This window comes from Lissotriton vulgaris, chromosome 5, assembly GCF_964263255.1.
Source record: "Lissotriton vulgaris chromosome 5, aLisVul1.2, whole genome shotgun sequence".
Classification (NCBI taxonomy): Eukaryota; Metazoa; Chordata; class Amphibia; order Caudata; family Salamandridae; genus Lissotriton; species Lissotriton vulgaris.
The window spans coordinates 1835950474-1835974960 of NC_141693.1; the positions used below are offsets into that span (position 1 = coordinate 1835950474).

General features: G+C 45.9%; 1 protein-coding gene across 3 annotated transcripts in view; it reads left to right on the forward strand.

Annotated features, from left to right (window-relative positions):
* The window catches only part of OSBPL7 (oxysterol binding protein like 7), a 283616-nt gene that overhangs the window by 210463 nt on the left and 48666 nt on the right, over window positions 1–24487 (forward strand). For all 3 annotated transcript variants that reach the window (XM_086924301.1, XM_086924303.1, XM_086924302.1), the window contains 2 exons: window positions 17355–17499; window positions 17864–17990. In XM_086924301.1, the coding sequence (XP_086780427.1) occupies window positions 17355–17499; window positions 17864–17990 (272 nt within the window). The remainder of the gene's footprint in view (window positions 1–17354; window positions 17500–17863; window positions 17991–24487) is intronic.

Here is a 24487-nt window from a genome sequence, read left to right on the forward strand (position 1 = left end):
CAACAGATGTACCAGTATGCCCAATCTGCTTACCCCGATTACCAACGATACGCATGAAACAGCCTAGAGAGGGAGTTGGGCTTGCCTCTTATTGAAATTCCTGTAGATCAAGAAGGTCCTTATGTACACAGTCAAGTATTGGGAAAAGACAGAAAGTTTTTAATTGACACAGGGGCAAGCCGCACCACAATAAGCCATGACGAAGTCCCAGGGGCACCCCTCTCAGGCTCACAGAATGTTTCCCTTGGTTTTTCAGGACAGCCCATCGTAAATGAGGTATCAGAACCCGTCCCCCTGGCTGTGGGTCCGTTATCACGTGTTACAGACTTGTTACTTACGAAATCATGTCCAGAAAATCTGTTAGGAATAAAGACATTGAAGGCTCTAGGAGCCATAATATGTTGTTCCCCGGAGGGAGTTAGACTCTTTCTGCGGGATTTCAAGGGTCATTATGTATTACGAGAGTTTGATGTCAGATTGAAAAATGTACCAGATCACTTGTGGGCAAAAGGCCCAACTGATGTAGGTTGTATGCATATCACACCATACCGTGTTACACTCAAGCCAGGAGTTGTTTTACCCCGAATCAGACAATACAAGTTACCACCTGATGCTGTAGTGGCTTTACTGTAAATCATTGAAGAGCTCATTGCCCAAGGAGTGGTCGTAGAGACCGACTCCAATATCTGTAATTCACCCATCATTCCGATTCTTAAACGTACTGATCCCGATGCACCGCCAGTATATCGGCTGGTGATTGATCTGCGAGAACTGAATAAATGCATTGTACCACAGTACCCTGTGGTCCCCGATATCTCTTCCCTATTGACTGCTATTGATTCTGGAGCAACGTTCTTTACTGTAATTGATCTCAAGAACGCTTTCTTTAGTGTACCCATTGATCCAGAGAGCCAATACCTCTTCGGATTCAGTTTAAATGGACGAAGTTTCAAATTTTCCCGCGCACCTCAAGGATTCACAGAAAGCCCCAGCATCTATAGTCAAGCACTGAAAAGACAACTAGATTGTATTCAAATGGCAGTTAACACCGCTTTACTGCAATACGTCGATGATCTGCTGATCACCGCACGAAGTGAGCCCGAATGTGAACAAGCATCACTGACAGTATTACATTTTCTGGCCGACAAGGGACACAAGGTGTCTCCTTCGAAGCTACTATTCTGTGTTCAGCAAGTTGTGTACTTGGGTCACTTGCTGTCCAAAGTGGGGAGACAGCTCACTCCCGATCGCATTCAGTTAATTGTAAATATGCCACAACCCCAGACACAAAAGGAAGTGCGGGCCTTCATAGGTCTCACCTCGTACTGCAGACAATGGATCCCCCAATATGCATTTCTAGCTAAACCACTCATTCAGTTAACAACACAGGAGGCAGCGACTTCGACTGTCCTCCCTTGGACTCAGGAACACACACAAGCCTTTGAGGAATTAAAGAAAGCATTATGCCAAGCACCAGTTTTAGCGACACCATGTTACAGTAAACCGTTTACACTTTTTGTTACAGAACGTGGTGGTACAGCACTGTCTGTCCTCACTCAAGACCAAGCAGGTTCACATAAGCCTTGCGCTTATTTTTCAAGTACATTGGATTCAGTAGCCCAGGCACTCCCTGCGTGCTTAAAGTCAGTAGCAGCAACAGCATTAGCAATCAGACAGAGCGATTCAATTGTTTTAGGCCATCAATTAACAGTACAAGTTCCACATTCTGTAGAGGTTCTTTTAAACAGAACCCAGACTCAGCACTTGACTATAGCACGACTGACAGGTTACGAATTAACGCTATTCCAGCCACACATAGAAATCAGACGCTGCAGCATTCTGAACCCCGCAACATTGTTACCTTCAATTATGACAGATCCAGCCCCGCATGATTGTATAGAGATCATTAATGCAGTAACAAAACCTCGACGAGACTTAACAGATGTTCCACTGACAAATCCAGACCTGACACTTTATGTGGATGGTTCATGTATGAGAACAAGTACAGGAGAATTAGTGGCCGCGTATGCAGTGACCACTGAAACCGAAGTTAAAGAAACACATCGTATTGACACACTGTCTGCTCAAGCGGCAGAGCTTATTGCTCTGACCCGAGCCTGTATACTAGCCAAAAACAGAAATGTTAACATATACACTGATTCCCGTTATGCGTTCGGAGTTGTACACGACTTTGGAATGTTATGGCAAGAACGAGGTTTCTTGACCTCTCATGGTGCCAAGATTCAACACGGTCCCCTCATTCAAGCACTGCTAGAAGCAATACATCTGCCTTCAGGCATATCTGTCATGAAGTGTAAAGCACATACTAAAGTTACAGATTCTGTTTCCCAGGGTAACGACCTGGCAGACCAGACAGCAAAACATACAGCATTGACTCACACTCAGACAACTGACGTGACAAAGACAATAGTACCGACAAATTGTATGACAGTCAGGGATCCCACACTAGATGTAATCGATATCCAGACACATGCTACCCCAGATGAAATAAAGAAATGGACTGAACTAGGAGGGATCCAGACAGATCAAGGTTGGATGACGAAGGGAAAATCTACATGGTTTCTCCCTGACTCTATGGTTCAAGTCATAATCAATACAGCACATAGTCCAGCACATCTAGGAGAGAAAGCGATGTTAGACAGTTTACAAAATCTTTGGAGCAATAAACACTTACGAGCAGCAGCAAAACAGAAAGTGCGTACTTGCATGATCTGTTGTCAGTTCAATCCAGGTAAAAGCGTCCCTGTAGAGCAAGGTGGATTTCATCCTCCCGATCACCCTTTTGAAGTCCTCCAGATGGATTATATCCAGATGGACCGTTGTCGAGGATTCAAATATGTTCTCGTAATTGTTTGTGCACTTTCCCGTTGGACCGAAGCATATCCAGTCCCAGATTACACTGCTCCGACCACTGCCAAGCAGCTGGTTCGAGAATTCTTCCCACGGTACGGCTTGCCTCGTGTCGTGTACTCAGATAACGGACAGCCATTCTCATCCGAATTAATGAAACAAGTTTCCTTGCTGCTAGGATATCAGTGGAAATTCCATTGTGTCCGACATCCCGAAGCCGCAGGCCTTGTAGAGAGGCATAACCAGACACTAAAGACCCGCCTTGCTAAAATATGTCAAGAGAAAGGGGTCGACTGGATAGTCGCCCTGCCAGTTGCACTGTTCTACATGAGAATGGTTGCCCACTCGAGATCAGGACTATCCCCGTACGAAGTGGTCTTTGGTAGACCACCGAATATGTGGGGGACGCCCATTCCTAAGAAAATTACTGATGTTGATTGTAACATGTTGACAGATTACCTTGCCTCCTTGATGTCTGCACTCCAATCATGTCGTTCACAGGTTGCCGCAGCCTTCCCTGACAACACTGATGTAAAGCCGCATGATGTCCGTCCTGGGGACCTGGTCTTGATTAGGAACTTCGACAGGAAAAGTCCGCTGGAGCCCCGCTGGAAAGCGCCGAAGACTGTCCTTCTTACTACGAGGACCGCAGTAAAGGTGGAAGGCAGAAAGGGGTGGATACACACGAGTCATATTAAACAATGCAATGAACTGAAACCAGACCCAGACTCGTCCACCCCTTCCAAAGACTGTATTGAGCCTAGTGACTTTAAAGTTTCCAAACGAGAGAAAACTCCCCAAGAGGAGTATAAATTAAAATTCCGATCTAGCAAGTCAGACAGTTTAATTGTTTAAGTCCTCCCCTAGGTGAATCGGTTAAATAGTTTCTGACATGTACCCCCTAGATCGAGATAGAGAGAGAGAGAGACAACTCAAGAAACGTACATATTGCAAATCACTGCGTAGTCACTGTATAGTGACATTATTAATTATGTTTTTTCTAAGTCTCCTGATTATTGTTGCAAGTATACTGCTTTCTATCTATTACCCTATTTTCAAGCGTGAACAATCTGCTTACAATGTTTCTGCTGAACATTCTTTTAGTGAGTTACCTCCACATGAACTTTCTTACAGACTCGCGCTGCGCAACAACACATTCATTAGTATGTTACATCATTCCCATCAGACTAATAATGCTACAAACTGCTGGATATGTGGCCGACTCCCTTCCTACCAGAAATACAAGGGAGCTCTGCCCCTCTTTCCGTACCCGTTCACTCACAATGGCTCCTGTGGTGCATGGTTTAAAATAATTAATTCCTTAGATCCTGATATTGCTGTTTTCAAAGGGAGCTGGGTTTGGGGAAACTTGAACTTAGTTCTGCTCGATGTCTGTTACCCTGATAAGAAGGGACTCCCCACTAGAATAGGAACTGATCTAGAAAATGAAGTATATGGATTAGGTAATTACACAATTAACCTTATGATTCTTACTGTTGAATCCGAAGCTGCACCAGTTCTGCCCGCTATGTCAGTATTACCAGTCACTGGTGAATTATGTGTCAGTAAGAAAGGTTCAGTACACTTAGGTCATAGTAAATGTACTACTGTGGTCGAATTCAGTGATCAAGGTAAATCGTCCTTTAGAGCTACCCGTCATTCCTATTTTGTTTGTGGTCATACCGCATACATACGTTTACCTCCAGATTGGGATGGTACCTGTTATATTGCCTTCCTTCTGCCACCTGTTTTTCTAGCCCCTCCTGATTATCACAGAAATACAAATCTAGTAAAGAATAGACTCCGAAGAGATCTCCCGCTTGTCGACTACACAGAAACGGCATGGGAACAATACACCGATTTTAATAAAGGATTCTTTTTCTTTTTAGGCCCGTCCAAAATAGTAAACTAATACGCAGATTAACTAGAACACTTGAAGCAGTAGTGAATGAAACTGCCTCTGCCCTAGGTAACTTAACCGAAGAGCAGTCCGCCATGCGGGTTGTTGTCCTTCAGAATCGTCTTGTTATTGACGTCATCTTGGCAGACAGAGGTGGAGCCTGTAAGGTCATCGGGTCAAGTTGCTGTGTTTTCATTCCAGAAAACGCGCCATCCGTATACAAAGCTATTACACGTCTTCATAAAATTGCCAATCTGATACATCAGAATCCAGGCACCTGGACTTGGTCCGGTTGGTTCTGGACAACGTTAACTGCTTGGGGATGGAAGATCCTATCCTTCCTAGGTATTGGCCTAGTCATAGTATTCAGTTGTTGCCTGTGCCTACAGTGTGGGCCAGCGATTTGTGGACTGTGCGCCACGTCATGCATTGAACATTCCAGTTTTCTCTCACAACGTCAAAGAAAGAAAGAAGAGCAAATGATGTTACAAGAACAAACTGATCGATTCATGAGGATCGATATATCATGAAGGGTCCGTAGGGAACAAGGAGGGAATGAGGAAATATAAATTTTATGGTCAAGTTGTGTTCCCTATCGTGTACCCCACCGTCTCCATGTACTAGCTTAAAGTGCATGTAACTTCCCTACTGTGCCAGCTATGAAGACGCAAATACATTTGCGTCCAACGTTAACATGTCCTCTTTCAGACCCACCCTGAATGGGTTGAATAGTCCGTTCCTAAGTATGCTATGCCAACGTCTTTTTGTAGTGTACTTTACACGTTTTTCAGCTCTGGCAAAGTAGGCCCTGAATTTCTGCCATCGAGCCTTTTTCTGGCTTCTGACTCTGAAAGCCTCAGCCCAGGCTGTCTCTGTACCCGTGAACTCTGACTTACTTCCAGCGCGGCCCACCGCGCTTAGCTCAGCCTGCTGCCTGCCAAGACTGACTACAACCTTCGAATTATCTGTTCCGCTCCTCGAAAATACATTCCTGCCTACTAGTTTAAGTAAACATTCCCCCAGCTGCAGAGCAGAAGGGCCGGCCTCACTGTCTCCGTTCAAGTAATTCATAGCCTCTGTTACCATGCTCCCATGGAAGGCCCATGCCCCCACGCTTCTCATGCAGACACTTAGGCGCTTATACACGCACTCACAGTCAGTATAGAATAGCTTCTGCCCCAGAGACCTTTTCCGTTCAGATAATATGGTTCCCAAACATCAGATATCAGATATGATAGAAGTACGAGTTGATCTGACATGCCAGACTTCTGTCTCTTTCCGCTAGTGTAAATGTCAAGTCTCCTGCACCCTCCAGTTTCACGTCAATCACGCGTCATGCAGCTGCGCGCGCATCCAAGCCTCCGATTTCTGCTGACATTGCAACATTTCTGTTTTGTGCCACCCACTTATGACACCTACCTGTGACGTTTCTAGCACACACCTCTAGTTCACGCCTTCTGATTACGTACTCCTAACACGTGGATGCTGTTATCTTGTTTTCTCTCAGCTGTTACGCCTACTATATTGGTTTCTATGATGTGATTTAAGTATATAAGCTATGTATTGTCAATAAAATAGGGCTCTATCCCTTCCTGAACCCCTTGTGGTTGCAGGAACATGATATCCAGTTCCGGAACGATTCCTTTTTAAGGAATAAAACCCCTAAGAACTCTAACACCACGGACTCTGTTTTTTTCTTTCCGATTGAGTTATTATTGATTAAGTACTTACCTGCATAGAAATTAAGACGGTAAATTAAATATTTACGACAGGTCCGCCAACTTTTCGGGCGATGTCCAAGCCTCTCTTATGGATATGCCCTTTGATGATCGTTGCCTCTTGGGCGACAAGGCGGCCAGCACGCTGGAGCATTTCAAGGACTCCAGGGCTACGGCCAAGTCAACGCCAGCAGACTTCCGCCTTTCGTCCCTTTCATGGCGAAGGAAGGGTCGCCCCCACATGTCCAGCTAACCACAGGCTGCAGAACCAACCTCCAAGCGGTCGCGGACGTGGTAACCGCTGTGGCGGTGCCGAGGGACACCGGCAAGGTCAGTCCACACCCGCCCCCGCAGCATCTGCCTCAAAATCCTCCTAGTCTGAGTTTTCAGGCCCATTCGACGCCAGTGGGGGCAGGGTTCGCCATCACCTCCTCCACTGGCACTCCCATCACATCGGACAGGTGGGTGCTGCAAATCGTCCGAAGGGGCTACTCCCGCCCCTTCGAGTTGAACCCTCCAGCCATGCCACAGCAGTACCACCGCATGTCGGGGGATCACTTTCAACTTCTGCAGGAGAAAGTTACGGCCCTCTTGGCCAAGGGGCCGTCAAGCGCGTTCCTGGGCCATAAGTAGGACGTGGTTGGTATTCCCACTACTTTCTGGTACCCAAGAAGGGCAAAGGGGGCCTACGCCCTATCTTGGATCTAAGGAGCGTCAACAGCTTCCTCCGGAAGGAAAAGTTCAAGATGCTGACTTTGGCACAGGTCCTAGCTGCCCTGGACCCAGAAAACTGGATGATAGCGTTGGACTTGCAGGACGCATATTTTCACATCCCCATTCACGGTAGACCACGAGCACTTTCAGTTTACCGGGCTCCCCTTCGGCCTTACCAGTACCCCACGGGTGATGGTGGTGGTCGCAGCTCATCTGCGCAGATTAGGGTTTCAGTCTTCTCTGATCTCGACGACTGGTTGTTGAAGGTGGGCTCGCCCCAGACAGTCGTCTCCCACCTCCAGACTATGGCCGACCTCCTGCACTCGCTGGGGTTCTCTATCAACGTGCCGAAGTCACACCTGTACCCCTTGCAGAGGCTCCTTTTCATCGGAGCGGTTCTGGACTCAGCACAGTTTCGTGTTTATCCCCCCCGAACAGCGGGTTCGGGATTTTCAGGCTCTGATTCCGGTCTTTCAGCCTTTATCCCGAGTCTCGGTCAGGTTGACGCTGCGGCTCCTGTGGCTGATGGCCTCCTGCATCCCTCTGGTGCATCACGCCTGGTGGCGGATGCAGGCTCTGCAGTGGGACCTGAAGTTTCAGTGGGCACAGCATCAGGGCAATCTGTCCGACTGTGTCCAGATCTCAGAGGTGACTGCGAGACAGTTGCAGTGGTGGCTCACAAACTGCGATTGGGTCAGCGGCAGATCTCTCTCCCTTCCCCAACCGGAGCACGTAGTTGTGACGGATGCGTCCCTCCTGGGATGGGAAGGCCACATGGGAGAGAGGTAGATCAGAGGCCTCTGGTCTCCGGCGGAGTCCCGGCTCCACATCAACCTTCTGGAGCTGCGGGCGATCCGGCTTGCACTGAAAGCATTCCTTCCCTCTGTCCGGGGAAGTGTAGTGCAGGTGTTCATGGACAACCGCACCGCCATGTGGTACTGCAACAAACAGGGTTGGGTGGGGTCGTGGACCCTTTGTCAGGAGGCTCTGCACCTCTGGACATGGCTGGAACACCAGGGCATCACCCTGATGGTTCAACACCTGGCAGGCTCCCTGAACGCCAGGGCGGACAAACTCCGCCGTCTGTGCATGATGGATCACGAATGGCGTCTGAACTCTGACGTGGCGCAAGGCCTCTTTCAGCAGTGGGGAGAGCCTTGGTTAGATCTATTCGCCACCGAAGAGAACGCGCAATGTCATTGGTTCTGCGCGTTGGAATTTCCAAGGCGGCACTCGCTCTGTGGCGCTTTTCGTCGCAAGTGGAGCTGCGGTCTGTTGTACCCCTTTCCGCCTATACCACTTCTGCCCAGAGTGCTGAAGAAGATCAGGCGAGACCGGGCACAAGTCATCCTTGTGGTTCCGGACTGGGCACGAAGATACTGGTATCCCGAGCTACTCAGCATGTCAATCGATCCCCTGATTCGTCTGCCTCTTCATGAGGACCTTCTGTTGCAGCAGCAGGGGACGGTCCTCCACCCGAACCTGTCCAGCCTCCACCTCCATGCGTGGAGATTGAGCGGTGGCAGGTGAGGCCATTTGACTTGCCTCCTGAAGTCTGTGATGTGATTCTGGCAGCCAAGCGTCCCTCCACAAAATCGATATACACCTGCACTGTGAATAAACTTTATTGTATAGTTAGTAAAAACATTACAAAAAGTAGAAAAAGGAGCAGCGGTTAAAATAAATGATCAATGTGCATCCATGATTTAGACTTAGCAGCATTAAAAAACAAGATTACATACAAGGAACGTCAACTGCCAAGTCAATTCAATTATATATTGTCCATTTACTTGTTGTGGAACGGTGAGTGAAACTCCTCTTCCATTGACTGGCAAAGGAGAAACGGCAGGTGCAAGTCTTGCGTGACATTGAAAAAGAGAAAACTAAATTTTATTTACTCTAAAATTAACGGCATAATATAAAAAAAAAATTCAACCTTGTGCGGTAATAACTCTTTTGTTCTCAAAGTTCATGACAAGTTTGACTGATCTGCAGGTTAATTGTGGATCCGCTGTACACAAGACTTGTATGACAGCGGAGCGACAGGTACGTACTCTATATTCAATAAACTTTGTCTTTAACCAGTACAGTCGTTCCTGATCCAGTGCAGGACAGATGCAGAGTAGGCGGACAAAGTCTTGGTTCGAGGCATATGGGCTGCAGATGGTACATTATGAATAGATCGCCATCTGGTGTTGGGCTCGGATGATTGCACTTGTTTTTCTCTTGGAGAGTCTTTTGTAGATTGGTGACTCCTCCTTTGGTTGCTAGTGCGCATGGGCATCGGCTCCATCCTTAGATTGGTTTTTTTCCGCCATCGGGTTCGGATGAGGATCGAAGCGCTCCAGATCGACTTTGGGAAGAAGTGATATTTCGGCGCGTATTCCCTTTCCAATTCGACGGTATGGTTATCGAACGCGATTTCATTTCCATTCCGACGCGTTTCGACTCCAACATCAAAGAAAAACTTTGGTCTACGTCGACGAAAGAGAGGCCTTTCTCGACGTGGTCAAGCCCGGAGTCCATGAAAAGGACTCCATTTAAGAAATGTCCAACGTGTGGTGCTAAGTTCCCACACAAGGACCTACACGAGGTGTGCAACCTCTGTCTATCACCTGAACACGAATCCAGGGACTGCGAAGCCTGCGCAGCATTCTCCTCCAAGTCTACAATTAGAAACCGTCGAGCTCGAAGACACGAGGTTTCGAGAATGCAGTCGGAGGCAATCCCGGAGCTGTTCGAAGACCAGCACCTCGAAGAGGAAGAGGATCATGAAGAACAGTCTGGGTCGGAAGTGGACGAGTCGGATGTCGAGGAATTCGACGTTCAACAAACCGTGAGTGACGACATCCCCTTACCAAAAAACCGACCCCGTGTGGTAACGACCCCGCCTTCGAGCCCGGTCAAACCGCTGAAAAAAGTTTCCGACGCCCCGCCTTCGGGCCCCGCAACGAAACCGAAACAGAAACCGAAACTCTCGGTCTCCCACCATGTCGGATCCGAGAAACGGTCGACATCGACTTTGACACCGAAGTTTCATGCAGGGGAAAGCTCAGCATCGAAACATTCCATGTCGAAACCGAAACATGCTTCGACGTCGAAGACTCACTCGACACCGAAAAAATCTGAATCGAGCACATCCTCGATCGGAAGCAAAGGCACCTTTCGGAACCAAAAACTTCGGTACCGACACAGGAGCAGCAAACAGATCCAAAACAAAAGACTTTGTTTATCGATCCACAAACTGGCAAAGTAGTGACAAAATCACCAAAAAAGAGGAAGAATGAACAGCTAGATGACAAAGCTCTTCATACTAAGAAGAGAACAATGGGGACAAATACAACTCCTCCTCCTTCTCCTCGGCCTAGAGTCACACCCTCTTCTCCTATTCCTCACACTATGCCAACTATTCCTCCACCTTCTACACCAAGACCATCTACACCTCAAACAGATGTAGACAGTGATACAGGGGAGGGAGAACCTCATGGGGATGATGACACTATCCCAGATGAGGAAGACCCATGGGAGAATTATGATGCAGGGTCAGATGATGACAACGACCCACATTTATATCCCTCAAAACCTTCACCACCTGATGATAACATAGGTTTTGTACAGCTGATTAATAGGGCAGCAAAATATCATAAGGTAGATCTACATACAGAACCTCAAGTAGAGGATTTCCTATTAGAAACACTACCTACTGCACAAAGAACATCAGGCACTCTACCTATGCTGAAGGGTCTTCTCAGTCACACAGCAGACATATTCAAAGACCCAGTGAGGGCTAGGGTGTTAAACCCAAGAATTGATAGAAAATATAAGGCAGCTCCAAAGGACCCAATATTTATCAAGGGACAGGTACCTCTGGACTCGCTTGTAGTTACAAACGCTCGCAAAAGAGCGAACTCATTATCTACGGGAGAAGCCCCTCCACCTGATAAGGAGTCAAAGTTAATTGATGCATCAGGCAAAAGAGTAGCATCACAAGCGGCAAACAGCTGGCGCATAGCCAATACACAACCGCTACTTGCACGCTATGATAGGGCGCATTATGATGAGTTTGAAAAGCTCATCACACATCTTCCTAAGGAACATCAGAAAAGAGCAGATCAGCTTATACAGGAAGGAAAGATAATAACTAACACTTCCATTAAGTGCGCCTTGGACGCGGCAGACACTGCAGCAAGATCCATCAACACCAGTATCATGATAAGAAGACATGCATGGCTTAGGGTCTCCGGGTTCAAACAAGAAGTACAAACATCTTTATTGAACCAACCTTTTGATCAAAAGACACTTTTCGGCTCAGGTACAGATGAGACTTTAGAAAAGATGAAAAAGGACACAGAAACGGCTAAGTCAATGGGAGCATTACAACAGCCAACACAGAGGTTCCTTTCGTAGATCCACCTATAGAGGGGGCTCAAAAGGTACAGGAACAAGTCAGCAATCTACCTCTTTCACACCAACATCACCCAGAGGTAATTCAAGAGGCAGTTACAGAGGTAACAACAACAAGGGTAGAGGTCGCGGAAATAATAACAACCGCAACTCCCCAACCCCAAAACAGTGACTTAATACAACTTCCCCCAGACCACATAACACCGGTCGGGGGACGTCTATCACAGTTCCTACCTGTCTGGGAAAACATCACATCAGACAAGTGGGTGAGACAAATTATCCAACATGGTTATTGCCTAGAACTCGCAGCTACCCCACCAAACATCCCCCCCCAGACAGCGTCCAATGAGTCAAGACCATCTGACATTGTTAAAACAAGAAGTACTATCACTGTTACAAAAGCATGCCATAGAGAAGGTTCCAAAACATCAACAAGGGAAAGGAGTATACTCTCTATACTTCCTAATCTCCAAAAAAGACGGGTCTCTAAGGCCAATCTTAGACCTCAGACCTCTCAATGCATACATAAACTCAGAACATTTCCACATGGTCACGCTCCAGCAAGTACTTCCTTTACTGAAGAAAGGGGACTTTCTTTCTACACTGGATCTAAAAGACGCTTACTTTCACATCCCAATTCACAAAGCCCACAGGAGATACCTAAGGTTTGTAGTAGAAGGACAACATTATCAGTTCAAAGTCCTTCCGTTTGGGGTCACAACGGCACCAAGGGTGTTCACAAAATGCCTAGCAGTGGTTGCAGCACACCTAAGAAGACAACAAATACATTTCTTCCCTTACTTGGACGATTGGCTAATAAAGGCCAAGTCACAAGAAGAATGTCTTCACAACACACAGAAGACCATTCAATTGCTGCACCACCTAGGGTTTACGGTGAACTACAAAAATCCCACCTACAACCAAACAAGATTCAACAATACCTAGGGGCTACTATAGACACGGAAAGAGCCAAAGCATACCCCAATCCAATCAGGATACAAACAATGGTCACGCTGATACAAAGATTTCAACCACAACACTCACTACCAGCACGAGTGTTTATGCAGCTGTTAGGCATGATGTCCTCCTGCATACTGCTAATACCATATGCCAGACTACAAATGCGTCCACTACAGGATTGTCTAGCGACACAGTGGAATCAGGCTCAAGGTCAGATTACAGATCTGGTGTTGGTAGACGACCGTACGCATCGCTCTCTGAAGTGGTGGAACACAACAAACATTTCCAAGGGACGGTCGTTCCTAGAACCGATTCCACAAGTGATACTGACAGCGGACGCATCGCTCACCGGATGGGGAGCACATATGGACAAATACACAGTACAGGGAAAATGGAGTGTGCAGCAAAAAAGACTGCACATCAATTACTTGGAACTACTAGCAGTATTTCTAGCATTAAAAGGTTTCCAAATGCAAATAACCAACAAGGCAGTCCTGATCAGAACAGACAACATGACTGCAATGTATTATATTCAAAAACAGGGGGGACACACTCTCTCCAACTATCCTGACTAGCACAGGACATTTGGAGATGGGCCATTCCTCAAAAGATCTATCTGTTAGCAGAACACCTACCAGGAGTTGAAAATTAGATAGCAGACATCCTAAGCAGACATTCAGAACAAGTGCACGAATGGGAGCTGCACAACCAGATACTGCAACCATTCATCCAAAGATTGGGGCAACCAGAGATAGATCTGTTTGCCACTCATCAGAACGCAAAATGCCAAAACTTCGCATCCAGGTACCCACACCACCGGTCCCAGGGCAATGCACTATGGATAAATTGGTCCAACAAATTTGCTTACGCTTTTCCCCCTCTCCCACTAATTCCATTAGTGGTTCGGAAACTGCAACAGCATTCAATGACAATGATACTAGTAGCACCCACGTGGGCAAGACAGCCGTGGTTCACCACGCTACTGCAACTTTCACAGGTGCCACATCAAAAGCTAAAATTATTACCCATGCACCTTACACCGAGCCATGGAGAAATAATGCACCCAGATCCCAAACAATTGAACCTAGCGATCTGGCTCCTGAGGTCATACAGTTTGGATATTTAGATTTACCTCCAGAATGTATGGAAATCATTAAACAAGCAAGGCGTCCTACCACCAGAGCATGCTATGCAGCAAAATGGAAAAGGTTTGCTGTGTACTGTAACAGTAATCACATCAACCCTCTGGACGCATCCACTAAACAGATTATTTGCTATTTACTACACTTGCAGCAATGTAACTTAGCATATACCTCTATCAGAGTTCATCTCGCAGCTATAGCGGCGTATCTACAAAACAGACAACATCTTTCCCTGTTTAAAGTACCAGCAATTAAAGCTTTCATGGAAGGACTCAGAAGAGTCATTCCACCAAGACTGCCACCTTCCCCAGTCTGGAATCTCAACATAGTACTTACCAGACTAATGGGACCACCCTTTGAACCTATGCATAGGTGTGAAATACAATTCCTCACATGGAAGGTGGCCTTCCTCATAGCCATCACTTCACTCAGAAGAGTAAGTGAATTGCAAGCGTTTACAATTCAAGAACCATTCATGCAGTTACACCAAAACAAAGTGGTTCTTAGAACAAACCCAAAATTCTTGCCTAAAGTAATTTCAGCATTCCACATCAATCAGTCAGTGGAACTACCGGTCTTCTTTCCAAAACCACAGACGGTAGCAGAAAGAGCCCTACATACATTGGATGTCAGAAGGGCAATATTGTACTATATAGAAAGAACACAAACTTTCAGAAAGACATAACAGCTATTTGTGGCGTTTTCTCCTACACATAAGGGCAATCCCATCTCTAAAGCAGGCATTGCCAGATGGATTGTAAAATGTATACAAATATGCTACTTAAAAGCAAAGAGGACATTAACTGTTCCTCCTAGAGCTCACTCTACACGTAAACTAGGAGCATCTATGGCATTCTTGGGAAACATTCCACTAGATGACATATGCAAAGCAGCTACCTGGGTTACACCGCATACCTTCACAAAGCACTATTGTGTAGATGTGCACACAACACAACAAGCAAGAGTGGGACAAGCTGTATTAAGAACTTTATTTCAGACTGTTGCAACAGACACTGGTGACCACCGCTAGGGAGAGAACTGCTGTATAGTCTATTCATAATGTACCATCTGCAGCCCATATGCCTCGAACGGAATATGCTACTTACCAGTATGCATCTGTTCTTGGATAGAGGGCTGCAGAGTGGTACATGCCCTCCCAGCCTCCCCGGAAACCTGTGTCTGTTCCAACAATATCTTATTTAGATACACTTACATGGGCATTTCTATCTGTATTCTATCATACTACTCCATCTAACCCTACTATGGCAAAACAATCTAAGGATGGAGCCGATGCCCATGCGCACTAGCAACCAAACGAGGAGTCACCAATCTACAAAAGACTCTCCAAGAGAAAAACAAGTGCAATCATCCGAGCCCAACACCAGATGGCGATCTATTCATAATGTACCACTCTGCAGCCCTCTATGGCAAGAACAGATGCACACTGGTAAGTAGCATATTCCTTTTGCATCGCCACATAGATCACACTCCTTGGTGTCTGGTTTCCTCCAATCCGGTTTGTCTGCGTTTGTCGGCAGATTACCCATTCTTAAATTAAGGTATTTCGTTTTGACATATGAGGAAAAGGAAAGCCCAAGATAGGCTGCAGGTTTAAGCACTTTGTACGATTGGATTATCATCCAGGCATGCGCTCGGTGACTGAGGATTGACTTGTCATTGATCAGCGAGTGCCTGTTTGCAGCCTTTTTAATCACTAGCTTGAATGATGATACCGGTAGATTAGTTTGCCACAAGGATGTAAGTTCAGTAGTGTCGAGGGATAGTTTTAGATACTTCGCGTACTGAGAGTTGGGATTATTTTGCATTGCTTCCCATGTGGCTTGGTTGATCCCCGTTTCCCTGTTCATCCAAATATCATACCAGAATTGAATGGTCTCGTACTTTTTTTTCAGTTCTTGGGATTGCTGGCCGAACTCCAGTCGGACCTGCGCAGGTGAAGCATTGGACAGTACACTAAAAACCCGCTTGTAGACTCTAATTTGGATTACACCTGCAGGTGGAACAAATTTGTGGCATGGTGCACAGCAAAGGCTGTGAATCCTCTCTCTGCCCCCCTTTTAGAGGTTCTCCTTTTCCTTCTTTCTCTTGCCCAGCAGGGTTCTGCTCTGGGCTCTCTTTAAGGGCTACCTCTCTGCCATTTCTGCCTTCTTCAGGCTTCCTGATCAGCCTTCTCTTTTCAAGTCCCCTGTTGTGAATAGGTACTTGAAGGGCATCACGCACATGTTTCCTCCTGTTCCTTTCGTGATGCTTCAGTGGGACTTGAACCTTGTTCTAACCTATCTGATGTGTGCCCCTTTCGAGCCACTTCACAATTGCCCTCTTCGTCTTCTGACTCTCAAGACAGCATTCTTGGTTGCCATCACCTCTGCCAGGAGAGTGAGTGAGCTTCTAAGCCTCCTTTCCTTTCTGTCCATCCGGACAAGGTTTTTTTAAGAACGCGTCCTACTTTCCTACCCAAGGTGGTTACGGCCTTTCACATCGGGTAGTCCATCACCTTGCCCACCTTCTTTCCGCCTCCGCATCCCTCGAAAGAGGAAGAGAGGCTCCACCGTCTAGACCCAAAACATGCGCTCTCCTTCTACCTTGATCGCACACGCCAATTCCGGGTGACCAACTCTTTGTTGTTTACGTGGGCGCGAAGAAGGGACAGGCCGTGCACAAACGGACCATCTTTCGGTGGGTCGTGTCGTGAATGAAGGTCTGTTACTCCTTGGTTAAAAAGGAGCCCCCTGTTGGGCTGAGGGCCCATTCCACTCGGGCCACGGCGGCTACTACTGCCATGGGTCAGGGAGTCCCCTTGCAGGACACGTTTGCTAGACACTACTGCGTGGACAGCCAAGTCCGAAGAGATGGCTTTTTCGACCGGTCCTTTCTCCAGGACTTTCTGGTGTGATCTTGGTCCGCAGACCCACCACCGGGGTTGGTATTGCTGGGCTATCTATTCTAAGGTAAGGAATCTAACACTAACCTGTTTCTTTCAAATGCACAAGTTACTTACCTTCGGTAACGATATATCTGTAAGAAACAGTAGTTAGTGTTAGATTCCTTACCGCCCCACCCATCCTCCCTGTTCTGCGGACCGATATCTAGGGTTAAGGTATTTCCCTTTGAGGGCCCTGGTTTTATGGCACCAGTGTCGGTCTCTGGCATGGCTCTGCGTTCCTGGCGCGGAAAGCTATGTACAAGAACTGACGTCAGCACGCGAGGGAGGCGTCTAAGTACTCAGACGTCTTCCCGGCGACCACGACGCCGACGACGGACGCGGAGCAGCAGACGACGCCTACCGACGCGCAGGGGTACTGCTACGCAAAACTTTCCGGATCCAGTCTGACGCCTGTAGATATTCCCATGGAAGGAATCTAACACTAACTACTGTTTCTTACAGATATATCGTTACCGAAGGTAAATAACTTGTGCACCAGTACAAAGCCTTCTCACTTAAATGTACTCCCTGTGCTTACCTCTCGTCTGTGGTTAGAACCAGCACAGATATCTCCATTCTTACACTCCTGACTTCCTGCCCTTCATCCCGACTGCTTTATCCCTTAAGTCTGTTTTGGTCATTCATTTTGCCCTCATAAAGGTTTTGTTTAATAATTCTGCAATGTCTACTTATCTCCCCAGGGGCGGTACTGGAGCTCCACTGTGAATGAAGTCCAAGGCGTTGTGGTCAATCAGCGGGGTGCAGTCATCCATAGGCTGCATGGAACTTGGAGCGAAGGCCTCCACTGCGGTGAGGCACCCAACACCAAGTGTATCTGGAAACCAAGTGAGTATATAAGTGAGTGTGGGATGGAGGGGGGTTAAATCTGCATTCCTGGCTTGGGGTAACATTAGTCCTTTATTGCTATAAGTGTGTAACATGGTCTCTAGTAAATACAGTCATGAAGTCTGTGCTATAAGAGAGATGTGGGTCTAGTGGCTAGAGCTGCCGACTTTGGAATTGAAGAATAAAGTACGAGTCCTGGCCTCAGCTCTACAACCTTTGATTCTCTGAGCAAATCAATGTCTCCCCTTGCCTAAAAATGTGTAATGTATGCTACTCTTGTAAGGCACTCTGAGGCCCTCGGGCCAAGTTTGTTATGTATAAAAATGTAACAACAACAAAAAACACATTGTTTTTCCCCTTACAGACTGCATGCCCAGAGATTATGAGAAGTACTACGGTTTCACCCAGTTTGCCCTGGAGCTGAATGAGTTAACAGCAGACCTAAAGCCCTTCTTACCTGCAACAGATTCACGACTACGACCAGACCAACGGTAAGTTGGATCTAATTCTTATTCGGCTGAATAGGCAATTGTAGGTGTACTGCAATGGGGGAAACTCAAATTTGACATTTGTAAGTAGTTGGATGGAGTCATTGGGGTTCCTCTGTTTGGTGTAGTATTCTCTTATACAGTACTAGATTGCATGCAAAATTACACATGGATACCGGTGGGTAGAATAACTTGCTCTACATTGTTTATTACCATACATTCATAAATTTGTACGTACCTTAATGGGCCGCATGCACACTTCTGTTTGTACATAGTTGAATTTGTGTAAAATGTATGACCTTTTATGTGAGCATAGTTGGATATCATGCACCATTATGATGGCATCTTCCTCTGGGACATTTTTCTGATAGAAGTTGTGCCCTGGGAAAGTCTGGATCAGATTTTTTTTCTCATTAGATGTCACTACAAGCAAGTAGTGCTGCAGCAACATCTTTCGAAAGACCCACAAAGCCGTTCCTGCGAAAGACACTGCGTTTCAATTAAGGCATTGTCAATGATATTAGTTTGTTTTTTTCTCCATGCCACAGATGCTTGCAATCCACAGCTCCACCATTTTTTTCACACCCATGTTTACAAGTTCTTGAAAGTTTATTTGGCAACCTTCAGAGTACCCAGATTGCAAACCTTGCACTAGATATACAAATGTCTTGGACTGACCATATGACCGCGGCTAATAATACGTGAGTCTTGATCATGATTTTGATATCTGTCGCTTTTGCTTCTGGAATAATGCTGATATGATCACGACTGAGCAGCCAAACTGTTCCTGGCTTATATATGATGGAAAGATGCTTGAGAATGCACTCTGTGGTTGCACACAGCACTAGCAAAGATGGGACCAGTCAAATTCCATCTCTAAGGAGCACCATCCCATAGACTGTTCCATGCCTTCATCTAATCCACCATAAATCCTCAGATTATTTAGTTCCAGAGATTGCAGTTACCGCTCTCCATTTTAATGTTTCTCTACCCGGCTGAAAGACTTTTATTGGACTATGTTTCAGAAACATGGTCCCTCCTGCCACGATGTATGTGCATGCCCTGCATTTATTCATGTGCCATTCTCTTCCTCATTCTCTGATGTAACTACACACACTTTTTGGGCTCTGAACTGAGTCTGAAGCTTCAGCGATGGCAGCCTCATCATTGCAGGTGGCACCACTAGCATCTGTGCTGACACTTGTGCTGGAAAATCATCTGTTTCCAGAACCACTTTTAAATATAATGGAGGGAAGGAGAATATCATTCCCATGATCTGTTACCTTGGCCAAGATAGTATTATGGACTGAAGCGGTCCACAGTTTTGAGCAGTCTTGGCTCTAGCTACTGATGTCCCTCTCTGCATTGATTTGTACAGATATATTGTGAAGTTCGTCTGGAGACAGAAGCTCCTTTGCTCCTTGTGACTGAGATGCAGTGCGCTTGCTGGACCTGTAGCATGTTCGTGGCTTGATTAAATGTCCAGAAGATTTCCCAGCGCTATGTGTGCCACCTTCAGAAGAGGACTCAACTTTGTTGTCTTAAGGAAAGATAGAGACACAGTAGTATTAATGGACACCATGTCCAGTTTGGGCCTGGCCCAAGTTGTGTTAGCCTGGACAAATTTTGCAGGCCATACTTTAGATGGGATTTTACAAACAATCCTCTTTTAACTGTCACAGCCGCACTACTTATGACCTGATCTGATCAAAAGGCTGTCCTGGTTGGAATAACAATACCTTGTAAACTTTCCCCCTATTATTGTTTCCTGCCAAACTCTAGCAACACCTGCATGGCATAAAATTGAAAGCGGTCAGCTTAATCAGATTTTAACTGGGTCCCAGCAAGATGATGTGAATGAATTGGGCTTAGCAACGTTGGACTATTCCAACTGGCTGGGTTCTGCAGTAGATCTAGTTGCCTCTGTAAAATCAAATGTTAACCGCAGAAGTAAGCTTTCTGCCACATGATTCATGAACAAATTAAGAATTCAAAAACAACTCTGTGGAAGACGGGAACTTAAACAGAGGGAAATTGACAAAATGGAAAGAGACAAATAAAAATAATGTATTAGTGACTAAAAAACCCCCGATACAGGCAGAAAAGTCGACATATTTCTAAAAAAAAATCCAATCCTCTAAACTCTCCAAATAATCTTTTTCAGACACTTAATAAACTCACTAATTTCTCCAGTAGAAACACTGCATCGAGCAATCAATCCTTTTTCAATACACTCGCAAATGTTTTTCAAGCTAAAGTAAGAGGTTTGCAATGAATTTTCCTTAAACAAGCAAATCAATCAAGGTGGAGAGACGATTTTAGTCCTCCTTACGGTACAGGAATTTTCAGTGAATTTACTTCTTACAGTTGAGCAGGTACAACTATTAATTAAATCAGTGAATCCTGACTCACCGCTCGATCCCTGTCCCTCAACAATTGTACTGTTAGCGCCGGAAATCGTAGCTATACAGCTTGCTAGAATTTTCAGTGAGATATTCAGATCGGGGTATTTATCCAAACAGTGAAAAATTGCCTCTTCACTTCCGTTAATAAAAAAAAAAAAACTAATCTCAATCCCCAGGAACCTGGCAGCTACCCTCCAATTTCTCATCTTCTGATGTCTGCCAAAAATAAGGAGAAGGCTTTGAACCAGGAACTATCCTCCTTTTTAAATTCTAATCACCTTTCTTGATTCCACTCAGTTTGGATTCAGGAGTGTTCACTGAGGAAACTAGGGCGATTTTGGATAAGGGGGCAAAGCAGCCCTTAATTTACTAGACCTGTCGGCTGCATTCAACACGGTCAACCACAATTTGCTGCTTGATTGTCTCCATAATATTGGGATCAAGAGATCTACTTTGACTTTATTAGGATCCTTCTTTATTTGAAGTGAACTATTTGTTTCCATGAATTAGTTTGTTTCTAATCCTTTTTCCCTCCCCTGTGGGGTTTCTCAGGAATCATCTTTGAGCACGGCGCTTTTTAAAATATGTTACACCATTGGCCGGTCTGATTAGAGCCATCATTTTTTCTTTGGTGTCATATGCTGTCGACATTCAAATTGTTGTCTCGATTTGCAGTGATCGTTACGATACAGCCATGAGATTCCATAACTGTATGCTGGAAGTAGGCAACTGGATGAAGGGCAGCTAAACTCTGGTAAGACCGAGTTCCTCCTATTCAGGAACAACGTCTCCTTGTGGTCCCCCTCTTGGTGGCCACAGGAGCTGGGAATTCTCCCAATCCCCTGTTAAGAAGGTAAGGAATCTAGGTGTTGTGTTTGACACACTTACTTTCGAAGATCATATTAACTCGCCCATCTCTTACTCATGCCATTCCTTATAGATAATAAGAAAAATTCTCACGTATTCTTTTTGAACTTCAAAAGAATATAGTTGTGAATCTCGTTCTTTCCAAAATTGATTACTGCAATGCCTTTTATTTAAATATGCTGCAGCGATTGCTGAACATTATTTAATATCTACATGTCCCCATTGGAGGAGGTTATTACCCCGTTCGGAGTGAGCGTCGTCCGCTATGCTGACGACACACAATTAGTGGTGTCATTATCCCACCCCAGCCAACAACCAGCAGATTTATTTAACTGCCTTATGCAGGTTCAACGCTGGATGAACAGTTCAGCCTTGAAATTGAACGGAGCAAAGACTGACGTTCTCCTCCTTGGCCAGAAAGGACTCACTCTCTCCCCGAACATCTGGCCAGGATGTCTGGGTCCCCCCCCCTGACCCAAAACAAGAAGTAAAAAGCTTGGGCGTGTGGCTCGATACAGAGCTTTCGTTCACCCCGCAGGCAAAAAAAGTAGCCGGGACGTGCTTCGGGCTCTTGAAATCACTGAGGAAGATCCTGCCCCTCTTGCCCCCTAATTCGCAAAAACTGCTAATTCAAGGCCTGATACTCTCTAGGCTTGATTATAGCAATGTGATCTACCTGGGCGCCCCCGAAGCAACGATGAACAAGCTTCAGAGAATTCAGAACGTCGCCGCCCGGATTCTTACTAATACTCCTGCCAGATCCTCGGCCAAACCAGCACTAAAACTCCTTTACTGGCTCCCAATAAGGGAGCGGGTCAAATTTAAGGCCCTGTGCCTAGCCCATAAACTGCTACAAAATCACGGCCCCCCGATTCTCAGAAAATTTATCAAACCCTATAAATCCTCCAGATCCCTCCGTTCGGACAAAGAGAATCTCATCATCACTCCCAGATTTAGGAAGGCACGTTCAGGTGGAAGACGTTTCTCAGTTCACACCGCACGCCTTTGGAACGCACTCCCCCGCGACCTGAGAATCGAACCACATTATTTACGCTTCAGGAAGCGGTTGAAAACCCACCTTTTTCCCTAAAAGAAACTTGCGCCTCTGGAACCCCGAACTCCAGTTTCCCCCCTCCCCTCTCCCTTCCCCCCTCCCCTCTCCCTTCTCCCCTCCCTTTCTTGGCCCACTGACCTGTAGAGTTAGGGTTCTTAGCGCTGGGATACCCCCGGGTGACTACGCGCTCTATAAAAATTTTTTTTATAATAATAACAAACTTCATACTCAGCAGAATGCAGCAGTCCGCTTGCTCTTAGGGATCCCCAAGTTTCAGTCGGTATCACAAGCCCTGCTTAAGTTACACTGGCTATTAATCGGGAAGCTCATTGCCTTTAAGGCCCTTTGCATAATCTACAAGGCACTTCACGATATGGGCCCAGACTATTTTAAGCTTACCATTTAATGGTATATTTCCACTAGGATGCGCCGATCCACCTCTGCCCAAAATGTCAGAATTCCTATATTTAAGTGTCCCTCCTGGAGCGGCAGACGTTTTATTGTTTGCACTACCAAATTATGGAACAGCCTACCTCTAAACTTTATATCCACGATCAGTCTCCTTCACTTTAGGTAAGATTTAAAAATGTGGCTGTTTGGAAAATGATTATGGGCTTTTCATCTGATGATCCATTACAGTTGCAGCGCTAAGATTCGCCTGGGCATTCCCAGGCTTTACAAGAATTTCTCATATCAAAAACAGCAGCAGAAGACCTTGACATGCAGTTTTTGTGTATCAATCTGAAAACAAAGACTAAGAAAGTTTGGCCTTATAAGCCAACATACCACACCACTCTTGGCATTTAATTAGGCTTTGTTTGTGCCCAATGTGGCGGAATGAGAGACAACATTTTACTACGACCAGCAGACAATGCCACTCTTTGGATTTAATGAGGCTTTGCTTGTGATCCTTGTGACAGCATGAGAGAAACCACCTTTTTACTGCATCTTACTCCCTCTGAACATCGGTTTCTCAATGACCAGCCCAGAGATATGGAAGATCCAGGCGTTGTTAGTTAAGACAAAGACCAATACTTTAAGAATCGAAGCGTAAAGAAGCTCTAGTTTAAAAATGTCCAGTTCGGCTCAACATTGAATCTAAAGCTTAATACTTGCTCGCCAGATATTTGTGTGCCTAACTAAAAAATGTTAATATTTGATTGCTACCAGCCTTAAAACTCATTTGCAGGATCCATTTTCAGAATGAATGTCTAATAGCATGGAAACCCCTAACCAGAAGTTCTGATGGATGCTTCTAACTCCAGGTTCCTCACCTTATAAATATTCCTCAGGCGTCCTACTGGATCCAGAAATGTTGAAGCAGTACTCCTGTGCGATGGTAGGTGGCATTGTGCATCTCTGCGCCAAAGTCATTCAAAAGTGACAGACAAAGGCATATATATAAATGCCACCCATGCACACTGACACCAGTTCCTTTCTTACTGATCCTTCAGACGAGGATCCTGAGCTACTCTTCATTTTTTGGCAAGTCTTTTTTTTCCCAAATTTTCACTTTAGTGCACTCTTTCTGGCACACTGCTACACAATCAGAGGCAGGATCCAATATTTTCTCCAAGTATGGCAACCCATGACCACCTGACAAGTGGCGCCTGAAAATTATCCATTGGGGCTACCCACTCCACTTAGTTTTATCCCACCACACTGCCGCCAGGATAGCTGACAAAGAACCAACTCTCCATCTTGCAGCACTAAGTGCAGGCTCTATTGGCCAAAGGGCCATAGAGAGGTCCTTAATATCAGACGTAGGAGCTGGGTGTTACTTCATCTACTGTCTGGTCCCTAAGAAGGATGGAGGCCTTCGTCCTGTTTTAGAACTCCACCCTCTGAATGCCGGTAGAAGGACAAAATTCAAAATTCTTACTCTAGCCAAGGCCTTGTCTGCCCTAGAACGCAGAGACTAGATGGTGGAGTTGAACCTTCCCCTGTTCTGAGGTCCACAGGCACTACCTGCAGTTCACAATTGCCAGGGACATTATCTGTTTGCAGTATTCCATTTTGGCCTCATCATTGCCCCTCGGGTGTTTACAAAAGTAATGCAGTAGTTACTGTACACCTTCAGAGCTTGAAGGTACCAGTCTTTCAATACTTCGACAATTGACTATTGAATGTGGGCTCACTTTAGGCAGGCAGGCAACTCAAATCATTGGGGTTCA